Source organism: Balaenoptera acutorostrata, chromosome 4 (genome assembly GCF_949987535.1).
Source record: "Balaenoptera acutorostrata chromosome 4, mBalAcu1.1, whole genome shotgun sequence".
Lineage (NCBI taxonomy): Eukaryota > Metazoa > Chordata > Mammalia > Artiodactyla > Balaenopteridae > Balaenoptera > Balaenoptera acutorostrata.
Window position 1 is genome coordinate 20,376,836 of NC_080067.1, and position 13,268 is coordinate 20,390,103.

Below are 13,268 nucleotides of genomic sequence, written 5' to 3' on the forward strand. Positions count from 1 at the left end.
ATGCAACAGTTTCTTATAGTCTCATTGCCTCCACCCTTGCCTCTCTACAGTCTGATCTTCACAAAAATGTTGTCATAATCTTCTGTAAATTGCAAATCAGATCACGTCACTCCCTTATTTAAAAACTCCTTGACAGCCGCATAGCACAGGGAGATCAGCTCGGTGCTGTGTGTCCACCTAGAGGGGTGGGATAGGGAGGGTGGGAGGGAGACGCAAGAGGGAGGGGATATGGGGATATATGTATATGTATAGCTGATTCACTTTGTTATAAAGCAGAAACTGACACATCATTGTAAAGCAATTATACTCCAATAAAGATGTTAAAAAATAAAATAAAATTTAAAAAATTTTAAAAACTCCTTGAATGAAATCCCACTGTACTTAGAATATAAATGTGTCCCATGGCTTACAACCACCCCCAGCCCTGCTCCAATGTCTGTTCCAGCATCTCCCAGACCTCTTCCCTAACTACATTCTAGCCACACTGGCCTCTGTTCTCCTCCTCCAGTGGCAGCAGCTGGAGGTGAACAGGAAGGGCTGACACTGGAGGCCAGCTCATTCCTGCTTTAATGCTTCTGCAGTTATGTCCCTTCTGCCTGGATCTTCTCATAGGTGGCTTTTTGTTACTCAGATCTCAGCTCAAATGCCACCTGCTCAGAGAAGGTTGACTAAAGACATGTAAAGTTATTCTCTATGATACCACTCTGTATTTTTTTTTAATAGCACTTACCAAAATCGTACTTACGTTCATTATCTGCTTCTTCTAACCAGAATGTGAGACCTAGAAAGGGAGGAATATCATGTCTTGTTCCCTGCATACCTTGAAGGCCAGATATACAGTGGGCGCTCAATAAATACATAATGAATGAATAACCCAATCCTCCTTACTTCTATAAATAAAATTTTCTTACAATGGGGGTGTTACGAGAAAGGAGAGAATATAATAGAGCTCTTGGTCACTAGAGCCAGCTTATACCACATCAGTGCTTTGCTAATTTGCTTCTTTCCTATAAAAATTACATTTTCTACAAAATCTATTCAGTAATATTCACAAACCACTGGAACAAGACCAGCCATGGAAATCTCGTAACTGCTCTTTTCACTGAAGTCAGTGACTCCAAGTAGTTCCGCAAGAAAAATCTACTTAAAGTCTTAAACCACCTCTAAAACAAATATACATACATAAAATAAGACAGCTTACAAACAGAGATATGGTTAAAGGCACCACACATCCAAGCAAACTGAGAGCACCTCTTACTACATGCTAATTTGGGACAGAAGTCAATGACAGCACTTTTTTCTTTGAACCCATCTTGTGCACAGAACTGTGATATATAAACAATGCACTAACCTGAACGCATAAAAAAATGCACTGAATGTTGGAAGGGATGCTAGAGCGGAACCACTCACTTCATGTGCATAATAATACACAATAAACGCTATAAATAAATATTTGACTGAATGCCTTCTAAGATTGCAGGTTGTCAACCAAAACTTCTGTAACTTACAAAGTTCAAAGAGCTTTGAAAAAGCTGGCCCCTTAGGGGGCTGAGTATTTCGTAAAACCAAAGAACCAGTGTTAATAAATGGCATACAGAAAGATCATGCTCTTGGCCTGCTTGTGACAGAGCACGTACCCTGTGAGCTACTTTCCCAGATGTGCTGCTGATTCATAAAGCTCCTTTAAGGACAGCAAAAGCCTCCAACTGCTACGCATTCTCTCCTATGTACCTGTGAGAACGGGAGCAGAGGCAGGCACATGCACGCCTAGCTATTTAAGAGGTCCATTCAACTATGTCTTAGGCCAACTCTAGCCAAGTAGAAATACATACGTACCCTGAATTTAACGGCTCTGGAGAAAAGTTTCAGTGCTGTAATACTTCCTTGTAATAATAATCTCAACTTTTTATTAGAACCTGGAGGCTGAGCAGAGTCAGCTGCACTTGTGTTAGGGCTTGGGAGTCTGAGTGAGACACCCATGAAATGAAACAGGGCTATCCAGCTGTTGTGTGTTCAAAGACTTACCAGATACAACCAATCATTCATTATGAACAATATTTTCAATACTGTCATAATATAAAATAAATCCTTTGATTTCTCAGGTGTTTTTAAAAAACCATTTTATAGTTAAGCCAGCCTTGAAGATAGGTACAAAATCTACCTGTTTACATTTTTTTACTCAAAACAACTCAAGCACCCATTCTGTGCATGGCACTATTCTAGGTGCAATAAAAGGAATTCCTAACCTTAGAAACAAGATTTCACTTTCTGGAACTGTGTTATCTCCTTTTCCAGAGAGTAAAAATAAATAAGATCGCCACTGTTTACTATTGACCTGCCCCAAACCCACTTCTGGCTCACAGAATGCTAGGTTCTGCCAAAATTAAGATGTTTCAATGAACTCAGCTCCTACTTCCCCCAAAATAAGAAAAGAGAACTCCTTTTCATTAAAAAAATAAAAAACAATTCTCCATGGAAGGGCAGTTTCTGTTTCTAATGAGTATTTTTCTCTTTTTTTCCCCTCTAGCTTTTCTTTAAGTTTTCTTCCTCCAATATTGCCTTTTCCTGTACAAGGCAAACCGACATCTTTTTCTGTTTTTCTTTTCCTAAGAAAAAGTACTGCATCTTGAAGACAAACCATTCCCAAGACTAGTGATAAATATTAAAACAAACAAAAAAAACTTTAAAGGTGAATCACCTACATTACCTTGATGAAGTAAAAAAAAAAAAAAGCAGTTGCACTAAGGTAGCTATTCCAAATATCTGTGTTTAAACAATTTTAAAAACTGTTTATTTATTTTGTAAGAATGTACCCCTAGTCCAAAGTTAACTATGTGTAAAAAAATTTTTGGCCAAAAAATTTACAAAAACATTTTCAGTTCAACCTAATGAAAGTGATATCTAGAAAATATCTGACATCATTAAGTCTGCCTTAGATAGTTCCGATTCTAAAGCATTCCTAAGGCACGGTGTTCTGGAAGACAAATGTGCTTCTGCGGCGCTGCGTGGCGTATGCGGCATCCGTGACTGGCTGCAAGTGAGCCCTGGCAGGCTCCTTCCTCCTGACGCTGGGGGACTGTGAGAGGAGTCAGACATAGGCCCCCAGGGCTGCATGGAACTCTGTGAGACACTGGACCAGCTGCTGGAACTTGGGCCTCTCTTCCGGATCTAAAGCCCAGCAGCAAGCCATCACAGCAAATCTGCAGAGTGACAAGACCAGAAAATTTGGCTAGTGATGATACAGTACTCCTAACCTTTTGGTCAATATGATACCAGTTATGTTGTCTATCTAAATGTGGGTGTGGAGAGGACGATATATTAAAAAAATCAATCAATATTACTATCTGTTGGCAGAGCTAAAATGAGTTATCTGGATGATATTTGTGGATTTCAATTCTGAAACATGTCAAAATATATCAGCAAATAGAGATTGTATATAACTACTTAAAACACAGTCAAAATAATAACCTGTGTTATCCTGTACAGTTGACTCTTAAACAACACAGGGGTGAGGGGCGCCAACTCTCTGCATAAAAATCTGCACATAGCTTATAGTTAGCCCTCTGTACACCCAGTTCCCCCTCATCCGCATATTCAACCAGCCATGGACTATGTAGTACTGTAGTATTTACCACTGAAAAAAATCCACACGTAAGTGGACCCACATAGTTCAAACCCGCATTGTTCAAGGGTCAACTGTATTTAAGTTCTGAAAGAAAGAACTTGGAAGAAGAGGAACCTTTAACTAAACTGTAAGAATCCTGGATCTACAGTAAAATCTGTGCAAAAGCTGCCACCTTGCCACAGTATAAAAACCTTCAGGGGATTCTGGAACTGAGACTCAATCACCCCTGAACAGCCTCCTGCCCACTCCGATCCCATTATATGGGAAGACTAACTATGTGATAAAAGCAGGAAACAGGAACTATCCCACTCACCAGACCAGAACATCTTCCTTATACGTGTATCAGTTCACACCAGCTGGCAAGGCACAACAGCAATGAGAGAGGCTCTTTATAACTAAGGATGTCCTTAAGGCTGTGTAGGTCCTCACTCTACACAGGAAAACCGAGAGTGTTCAGTGTTTTCTCACTATGTACATAAGTCTCTTGGATTAGATTAATCACTACAAATATGAGATGCAAAAAGTCCTAATGTCAAATGCATTAAAAAGAATGAATGAGTCTGCCTGACTTTGTAGTTTCTCTACAGGAGTATAATTCAAGTCCAAAGAGGCATTATTCTCAAAAGGGAAGTCTCTGTACGAGTATGGACACCTGTTCTTTTTCTTTTATTCAAACGTTGTAAATGGAATGAAATCCATGTCTTCAAGCTCAGAAAAAACTTACAGTTCATCAGGACAGTTGATCGGCTGGGCTATTCGGTAACCGTCTTTCAGGTACGCGGCCATCTCAAACGGGTCGATGTCCACATAGGGCGTTTGGCCCAGCGTCATGAGCTCCCACAGCGTCACTCCAAAGGCCCACTGAGAAGAAGAACGGCAACATCGTGAGGGGATATTTAAAACAGCTGTCAGAGTGCTGCTGCCTGTGGCCAGGTAGGGACCAAAAATGCAGATTGATCAATTTTTTTTTTCTTTTTTTTTTTTTGTGGCATGTGGGATTCTTAGGCATGGCATGTGGGATCTTAGTTCCCGGACCAGGGATCGAACCCGCACCCCCTGCATTGGAAGCGTGGAGTCCTAACCACTGGACCACCAGGGAAGTCCCAGCAGATCAATCAACTCTTAATGAAAGCAAAATGTTATTTATAAAAAGAAGTCTACCATACCCAGTTAGATTCTCTTGTTGGACAGAAAGGAACATTTTAATGAATGCATCCTTTAATGTGAATATCATTATTGTATATTCTAAGGTAATTAGAGCCGTTGGAAAGAATTATTTTTACTGTTGATTACAAGCCCCACCACCCAAAACTGTTAATTATGTCTAAAATTTTCCTAATATGTGAATGTGTTACTTTAAATACCATAGCTAGTCTGCATAGTTGAGAAGTGGAAAATGCAAATCACGTAAAATATAATGTCATGGATTTTTACTACATTCAGATAATTTAAATTAACAGATGAAAGTATACTGAAATAATATCTTCCAACCTTGCTTGGGTAAAATATCAGATTTATTTAAAATCAACATGTAAACTATTGGTAGGAGCAGAAATCATAAGCAGTGGCAACAGTGCTCAGTCATGGTCCAGCCAGGGCTCCTCAGTTTGCCTGTGGCTTCTGGGCAGTGTGTGGACGGCAGGAATATGTCTCCACAAAGCTGCTGCCATGAGGCAGGGCAGGACTCAGACTGGGGGCTCCCACTGATCTGCTGCCATGTGTCGGCCTTGAGGTCAGGAGAGCTGAAGGTGGGTGAGGAGGAAGATACCTGTGTACCATGCTATCACGTTTATGAATACCTTCAAGTTCTAGACATTTTTTTTTCATTTTTCATTTTTTTTCTCATTTAACTTTCACAATGAACCTATGAGAATCACTGGTAGCCCAATTTTACAGATGAGGAAACAGGTTCAGAGAAATAACTTGCCCCCAAAAACACTTTTTATAAGTGAAGGGGGAAAAAAGGAAAGGGAAAAAGAGGAAAAAAACACAAGAACAGGTCTGTTTAATAAAATCTAAGCACATTGCATCAAATTCTAAGTTATTTTGTTCAATAATAATGAAATACTATCTAAAGTATACAGATTTTTTAAAGCCTTATATTTGTGAACAATAGTTTTATTTCTTATAATCTAGGCAAACAAGGAAACAATGGAATGACATCTTAGAATATTTTTTAAAACTGTCAATGAAGAATTCTATACTAAGCCAAAATGTACTTGAAAAATGAAGACAAAATACAGTTTTTCAAACAAAAGCTGAGAGAATATGTCACTGGCAGACCTACACTTCAAGACACGTTAGAGCAGTTCCTCATGTGGAAAGGAAAAACACCAATGGAAATCTGGATCTACACCAAAAATGAAGAGTGCTAAAAATATACGAACAACAACTAGGTATTTTTTCCTCATTTAAAAATTTCCTTAATAGACTGTTTAAAGCAAAACCCCATGCACTGTGGGGTTTATAATATAAATGGAAGTAAAATGTATGTCCATAATAGCATAAAGGATGGAAGGCGATGAGTGGAAATACTGTATTGTAAGCTGCTTATATTAAACATGAAGTGGCATAATATTCGAAAGTAGAAGGTGTACACTGTAAGCCCTAGAACAGGTTTCTCAACTTCAGCACTAGTGACACTGTGGACTGGATGAGTCTCTGTTGTGAGAGGCTGTCTTGTGCATGGCAGGATGTTTAGTTCAGCAGCATCCCTGGCCTCCACCCACTGGATGCCCCAAGTTGTAATAACTGAAAATGTCGCCAGATATTGCCAAATGCCCCACACTCCCATAAGGGAGGGTGCAAAACTGCCCCCAGTTGAGAAACCCTAAGCCAGACTGATGAAAGAAAATAAAAAGACACAAATAACCAATATGAGGAAGAAAAGAGGAAACATCATTACAGATCCTATAGACATCAAAAAATATTATAAGCAACTCAACTTTATGCCAATAAATTCAATAACTTAGATGAAATGAACAAATTCCTTGATATATACAAGTTACCAAAATAGATACAAGAATAAATAGAAAATCTATACAGCCCAATATTTCTTAGAGAAATTGAATTCATAATTTAAAATCTTTCCACAAAGAAAACTCTGCATCCAATTTCACTGGATGAATTCTATCAAACTTGAAAGAAAAAAATACAATATTAGTTTCCTAATATAATGTTAGTTTCCTAGGGCTGCCATAACAAAGTACCACAAACTGGGTGACTTAAACAATGGAATTTGCCTCACAGCTCTGGAGGCTAGAGGTCCAAAATCAGGGTGTTGGCAGGGCTACACTCACTCTGAAACCCACAGGGGAGAATCCTTCCTTGCCTAATCCTACCTTCTGGTGCTTTGCCAGCAATCCTTGGTGTTCCTTGGTTTGCAGCTGTAGTACTTCAATCTCTGCCTCTGTTTTCACACAATATTCTCCCCTTGCATGCCAGTGTCTCTTCTTATAATGATATTAGTCATATTGGATTAAGGTCTACCTTAATTATGACTTCATCTTAACATTATATCTCTAATAACCCTGTTTCCAAAGAAGGTCACATTCTGAGGTATAGGGGTTAGAACTTCAACCTATCTTTTGGGGGAACACAATTCAAATCACAGTACAATCCTACACAAACTCTTTCAGAAAACAGGGGAGGATGGAACACTTCTCGACTCATTTTTAGGCCAGCATTATCCTAAATACCAAAACCAAAGAGTTTAGCTTTTTGGAACTTAATATCTTTTTTATTAATTGTTACCATTAAGGTAGAACAATGGCCATCCTTGAGGTCTGTGCTTTGGGAGGAGGGAAGAGACAGGAATCAGATGCGGATGGATGTATATTTTTAAAATCTTCATAGAGACAGAGTCTACTGGAATTTCCCTAAACCTACTGGTTTAAGGGGAATCTTCTATTCTGCTTAAAGATGGAAAAACGATTTCAAATTAATAAAAGTCAAAGGAAGGTGCCTGCTGACATACAGGTGTTTGTCTTTAAACTTTATATGAACTTTTAATAATGACAGTAATTAGTCAATGTAATGCTTAATTTTTAAAATGCTGTCCAGGGCTTCCCTGGTGGCGCAGTGGTTAAGAATCTGCCTGCCGATGCAGGGGACACGGGTTCGAGCCCTGGTCCAGGAAGATCCTACATGACGCGGAGCAACTAAGCCTGTGCGCCACAACTACTGAGCTTGCGCTCTAGAGCCCGTGAATCACAACTACTGAAGACCGCCTGCCTAGAGCCCGTGCTCCGAAACAAGAGAAGTCACTGCAATGAGAAGCCCACGCACCTCAATAAAGAGTAGCCCCCGCTGGCCGCAACTAGAGAAAGCCCATGTGCAGTAACGAAGAATCAATAAAATCTTTATTTATTTATAAAGCACCCAAAAAATAAATAAAATAAATTAAATTTTTTTAAAATAAATAAATAAATAAAATAGTGTCCAACTGCCACAGGGAAGGTAGTTCACTACACAGATGGAACAGAGCCCAAAGAAGTGAAGCTAGTTGGAAGGGTGTTCCTACCCCTTATTTACAAGATGAGATGGGTCTGTTCTTATTCACTGATTGTGGTAGCAGCTTCGGGAAAGGAATAATCAATCCAAACTAGATTTTGGAGGAAGAAACAATGAGAATCGGTAGCAAGTGGATACTGCCACTTGATGAGTAACCCCATCCACTGACAAGGGATGTTCTAACAACTTCTGACTGTAAGACTTTCATAGTAATGCTGGTGGTATCAGAGACCTGGAGTGTACACAGGTACCATAACAGTACAAAATATATAAGATGACTTTAAACAAATACTTCTTTCACATTGTTATATCCACATTATCACTAAGCACCCATCTAAGTTTCTTATGTTACATATTGAAGCACTAATAAACACCAAAAAGAGAACAATAAAGCCAAAGGGAAAGTTTCAGTTTCATTTCCTTACAAGCCAACAACCAAAAAAAGTGATTAATTACATGTTGGCTCACCAACCCTCTACAAAAAAATCAAGACCAAATAGCACAAGGATAATTTGTGGAAAACTTGCTCTCTAAAGTCTTCTGATAACTGAACCATTTAAAATTTAGACAGACTTATTCTATAATTTCCTCTTGTTTGACGTCTTTGGAAAGGGGGCAATGAGAAGGTCAGCCTGTTTTTTCCAGAGTTTTATAAAACTTTTATAAAAGGCTCTTGCTACATCCGTTTAAAGAACATGTAGAGAATAACAGTGTTCTTCTATTCATCTTATTTCTCTTCTCCCAACTTGTGTTATTTTACAGCTTCTTAATATATAGGATACAATTTTTTTTTTTCACTAACAACATATACAGATGTGGCTTGTCAAAAAGTATATAATACTCGGGACTTCCCTGGTGGTGCAGTGGTTAAGAATCCGCCTGCCAATGCATGGGACACGGGTTTGATCCCTGGTCCGGGAAGATCCCACATGCTGCAGAGCAGCTAAGCCTGTGTACCACAACTACTGAGCCTGCGCTCTAGAGCCCGTGAGCCACAACTACTGAGCCTGCGCTCTAGAGCCCGTGAGCCACAACTACTGAGCCTGCGCACCTAGAGCCCATGCTCTGCAGCAAGAGAAGCCACCACAACGAGAAGCCCGCGCACTGCAACGAAGAGTAGCCCCCCGCTCGCCGCAACTAGAGAAAGCCCGTGTGCAGCAACGAAGACCCAACGCAGCCAAAAATAAATAAATGAAAATTTAAAAATAAATTTATAAAAAAAAAGTATATAATAATTCTTTTTTACCCTTTGATGTAATGTTCACTAATGTTGGAACTATTCAGAGATTTCCATTCTGTTACTTCAGGCTGACCTCAATATATTACATATGATGAGAAAAAAATTTTGTCCAATTCTAAATGATCTCATCTGACCACAGTAAAAGCATAATCAAGTGTTCTATGGCTAGGCCTTTCTATTAACACTAGAAACCTAACATCCTTTCTCATATATGGAAATGGGTTCAGATGACCAAAGTGGAATTAACTTAATGTGGGACAAGTGCTTTCCAAGCTTGGGTAATAAGAAAAATCACCTGGAGTGTTTGTTAAAATTACAGATTCCCTAGCCCCATCCTAGTAATTCTGAGACCTGGAACTCAATATTTTTAAGAGTCCTAGCTGGGTCTTAAGATCCTGCAAACTTAGGAACTAGTCTTAGATGTGTTAGCAGCAGTGGTCAGACAGCAAAGACAGAAGACAGTTTTTATGTATTTTTATTGTAGTATGGCCAACATACAATAAACTGTTCGATTTGATATATTCTCACATATGTATACACCTCTGAAACAACTGCCACAATCAAGATAATGAACATATCCATCACTTCCAAAAGATTCGTACAGCTCTAATCCTTTCCTCCCAGTCCTCCCACCACCGCCCCACTATCTCCAAATAACCATTAATCTGCTCTCTGCCACTAACATTAGTTTGCATTTTCTAGAATTTCACATAAATGGAATTATTAAAACTGTACATTTTGTCTAGCTTCTTTCACTCAAAGTAATGATTCTGAGATTCATCCATGATATATCGACAGTTCATCCCTTTTCACTGCTGAACAGTAGTCCATTGTATGAATACAGCAGTTTACCCATTTACCTGTTGATGGACACTGAATTATTTCCAGGTTTAGCTACTAAAAATAAGGCTGCTATGAACATCTATGCCCAAGTATTGGTAAGGACATATACTTTCATTTACCTAGGAGCAAAATGACTGGATATGGTATGTACATGTTTAACTTTTTAAGAAACTGCCACACTGGGAATGGTCCCTGGTGGTCCAGTGGTTAGGAATCTGCTTTCCAATGCAGAGGATGCAGGTTTGATCGCTGGTCAGGGAACTAAGATCCCACATGCCTTGGGGCAACTAAGCCCACGTGCCCCAACTGCTGAGCCCACAGGCCTCAACTAGACAGCCCACACGCCACAACTTCAGAGCCCACGTGCCGCAACAAAGAGCCCTCGTGCCACAACTAGAGAGAAGCCCATGGGCCACAATGAAGATCCTGCGTGCCGCAACTAAGACCCAATGCAGCCAAAAATAAATAAATTTTTAAAAATTTATTAAGGATAAAATATCTCATACTTAAAAAAAAAAAGAAAGAAACTGCCAAACTGTTTTCCGAAGTGTATGTACCATATTACATTACCATCAGCAGTGTAAGAGAGCTATCGTTCTTCCATATCCTTGCAAAGACTTCGGTCTTCAATTTTAGCCATAGTAATGGGTGAGGAACTGTATTTTGTTGTGGTTTTAGTTTGCGTTTTCCTAATGACTAATGATGTTAATCATTATTTTCATGTGCTTATTTGCCATTTATATATCTTCACTGGTGAAGTGTCTGTTCAAATATTTTGCCCATTTTTATATTGGGTTGTTTTTTTATTACAGGTTTCCCCTGCTATCTGAAAGTAGAGCATTCCTATGAAACCTTTTGTAAACAGAAATGCCATAAAGTGAGGCAGCAATTACTTTAGAACACATCTTACTAACACATGCACAATATAAATCGAGATAAATCACAGATGCTCACAAGCACAGTTCAAAGCCATGGTGGCTTGATGCTGAGATGCTGAGTGTAGTGTCTGGGGAATGAGCTTGGCGGGGCCACTCTCCCTGCCTGGGGTGCAAGATGCCTCTATAATGGTTGCTACAAAACAAACACTTGAACGCTATTTTTGCTTTTTACCTTTTTTTTGTAAAACCAAAAATCCTCTTTGGATTTCTCTTGGTTTGTGAAAACAGGTACTAACATAGGTCTTTTGTAAAAGCGAAGTGGCATAAAGCAAACTTTTGAAAAGTGGGGAATACCTGTACTGAATTTTTAGAGTTCTTTATATATTCTGCAAGTATATCCCTTACCAGATATATGATTTGCAAATATATCCTCTGAGTGTGACTTGTCTTCTCATTCTCTTAACACTATTTCAAAAAGTACAAGCTTCAAATTTTGATAAAGTCTAATTTGTTCTTTTACAGATCTTGAGTTGGTGTCTTGTCTAAGAAATCTTTGCTTAAGGTAAAGCTCCAAAGATTTTCTTCTATTATTCTCTTCTAGAAGGTTTATAGTTTTAGGTCATGCACTTAGGTCTGTGATTTATTTTGAGTTAATTTTTGTATATGGAGCAAGGTATAAATTGAAGTTCATTTTTTTGTAGCTGGATATCCAGTTGCTCCAGGACCATTTGTTTAAAAGAGAATCCTTTCTCCATTGACTTGCCTTTGCACTTTTGTTGCAAATTAGTTGTCCATACATATGTGGGTCAAATTTTACATACTCTGTTCTGTTCCACTGATCTACCTATCTACCTTAATGCCAATACCACAACTGTCTTGATTACTGTAATTTGAAATCAGACCCGTAACTTTCTTTTTTCAAAGCTGTTTTGGCTATGGTTCTTTGCCTTTCCATATCAATTTTATCAATCTGTCAACTTCTACAAAAAAAAAAAAAAAAAAAAAAAAAATTAAAAGCCTGCAAAGATTTTCTTCGGAAATGTGTTGAATCTATAGGTCAACTTGGAGAGAATTAACATTTCAATATTGAGTTTTCTGGCCAACAAACAAGGTACACCACTCATGTAGGGCTTTAATTTCTCTCAACAGTGTTTCATAGCGTTCATCATATAGGTCTTTCACAATTTTTGTCATATTTATTCCTAAGAATTTCACATTTTATGATGCTTTTATGTTTTAAAAAAACTTTAATTTCTGATTTTTATTAGTATGTAGAAATACAACTGACTTTTCTACATTGATCTTATATCCTGTAATCTTTCTAAACTCATTTATTAGTTCTAGTAGCTATTTTGTATATCACATTGGATTTTCTTCATAGACGATCAAGTTGCCCACAAATAAAGAGTTACTTTTTCCTATGCAATATTTTCTTGCCTTTTATTTCCTTTTCTTCCCTTAGTGCACTGGCTAGAACCTTGAGAACAATACTGATGAGAGTGGGTGCCCTTGTCTTGTTACTGTTATTAGGTAAAAAGAATTCAGCCTTTTAGCATTAAGTATGATAACAGCTATAGGGTTTTGTTTTTGTTTTTTGTAGATGCCCTTTATCAGATTGCTAGGAATTTTTACTAGAAATGAATTTTGGATTTTTTTCTAATACTTTTTCTGCATCTACTGAGATGATCATATGGTTTTTCTTTTTTAATATGTAATACAGTAAATGCACTGCTTGATTTTTCAAATGATTGAAAAAGCCTGTATTCTTGGGATAAAGCCTATGTGGTCATAATATTATTTTTAAATATATTCATGGGTTCTAAAGTTCTGTTTAATTTTTGCATCTGTGATCATGAGTGATAATGATCTGTAGATCAGTTTCAAGGTAATGTTGACTTCACAGAATGAGTTAGAAAGTATTCTCTCCTCAACTTTCTGAAATTGTATAGAATTTTTATTATTTCTTCCTTAAATGTTTGAAGGCATTCAGCAGTGCCCTAGAGTTTAATCTAGACCTAATATTTTCTTTTGGGGCAGGTTTTTAACTAAATATTAAATTTGGGGGGAATTACCTGGCAGTCCAGTGGTTAGGACTCCACACTTTCACTGCTGAGGGAGTGGGTTCAATCCCTGGTTGGGGAACTAAGATCCCACAAGCCACGCAGCAAGG

At 38.3% G+C, this 13,268-nt stretch overlaps 1 protein-coding gene across 3 annotated transcripts in view; it reads right to left on the reverse strand.

The window, feature by feature from the left end:
• Nucleotides 1–2,103: 2,103 nt before the first annotated feature.
• Nucleotides 2,104–13,268, reverse strand: part of RYK (receptor like tyrosine kinase) — a 102,017-nt gene continuing 90,852 nt past the window's right edge. For 2 of the 3 annotated variants that reach the window (XM_057545003.1, XM_057545002.1), the window contains exons 14-15: nucleotides 4,350–4,486; nucleotides 2,104–3,200 (exon numbers count right to left, since the gene is read on the reverse strand). In XM_057545003.1, coding sequence (XP_057400986.1) covers nucleotides 3,089–3,200; nucleotides 4,350–4,486 — 249 coding nt within the window. In that variant the 3' untranslated portion in view covers nucleotides 2,104–3,088. Of the gene's footprint in view, nucleotides 3,201–3,922; nucleotides 4,056–4,349; nucleotides 4,487–13,268 lie in introns of those variants that run through there. The other variant, XM_057545004.1, reaches the window with a different exon arrangement.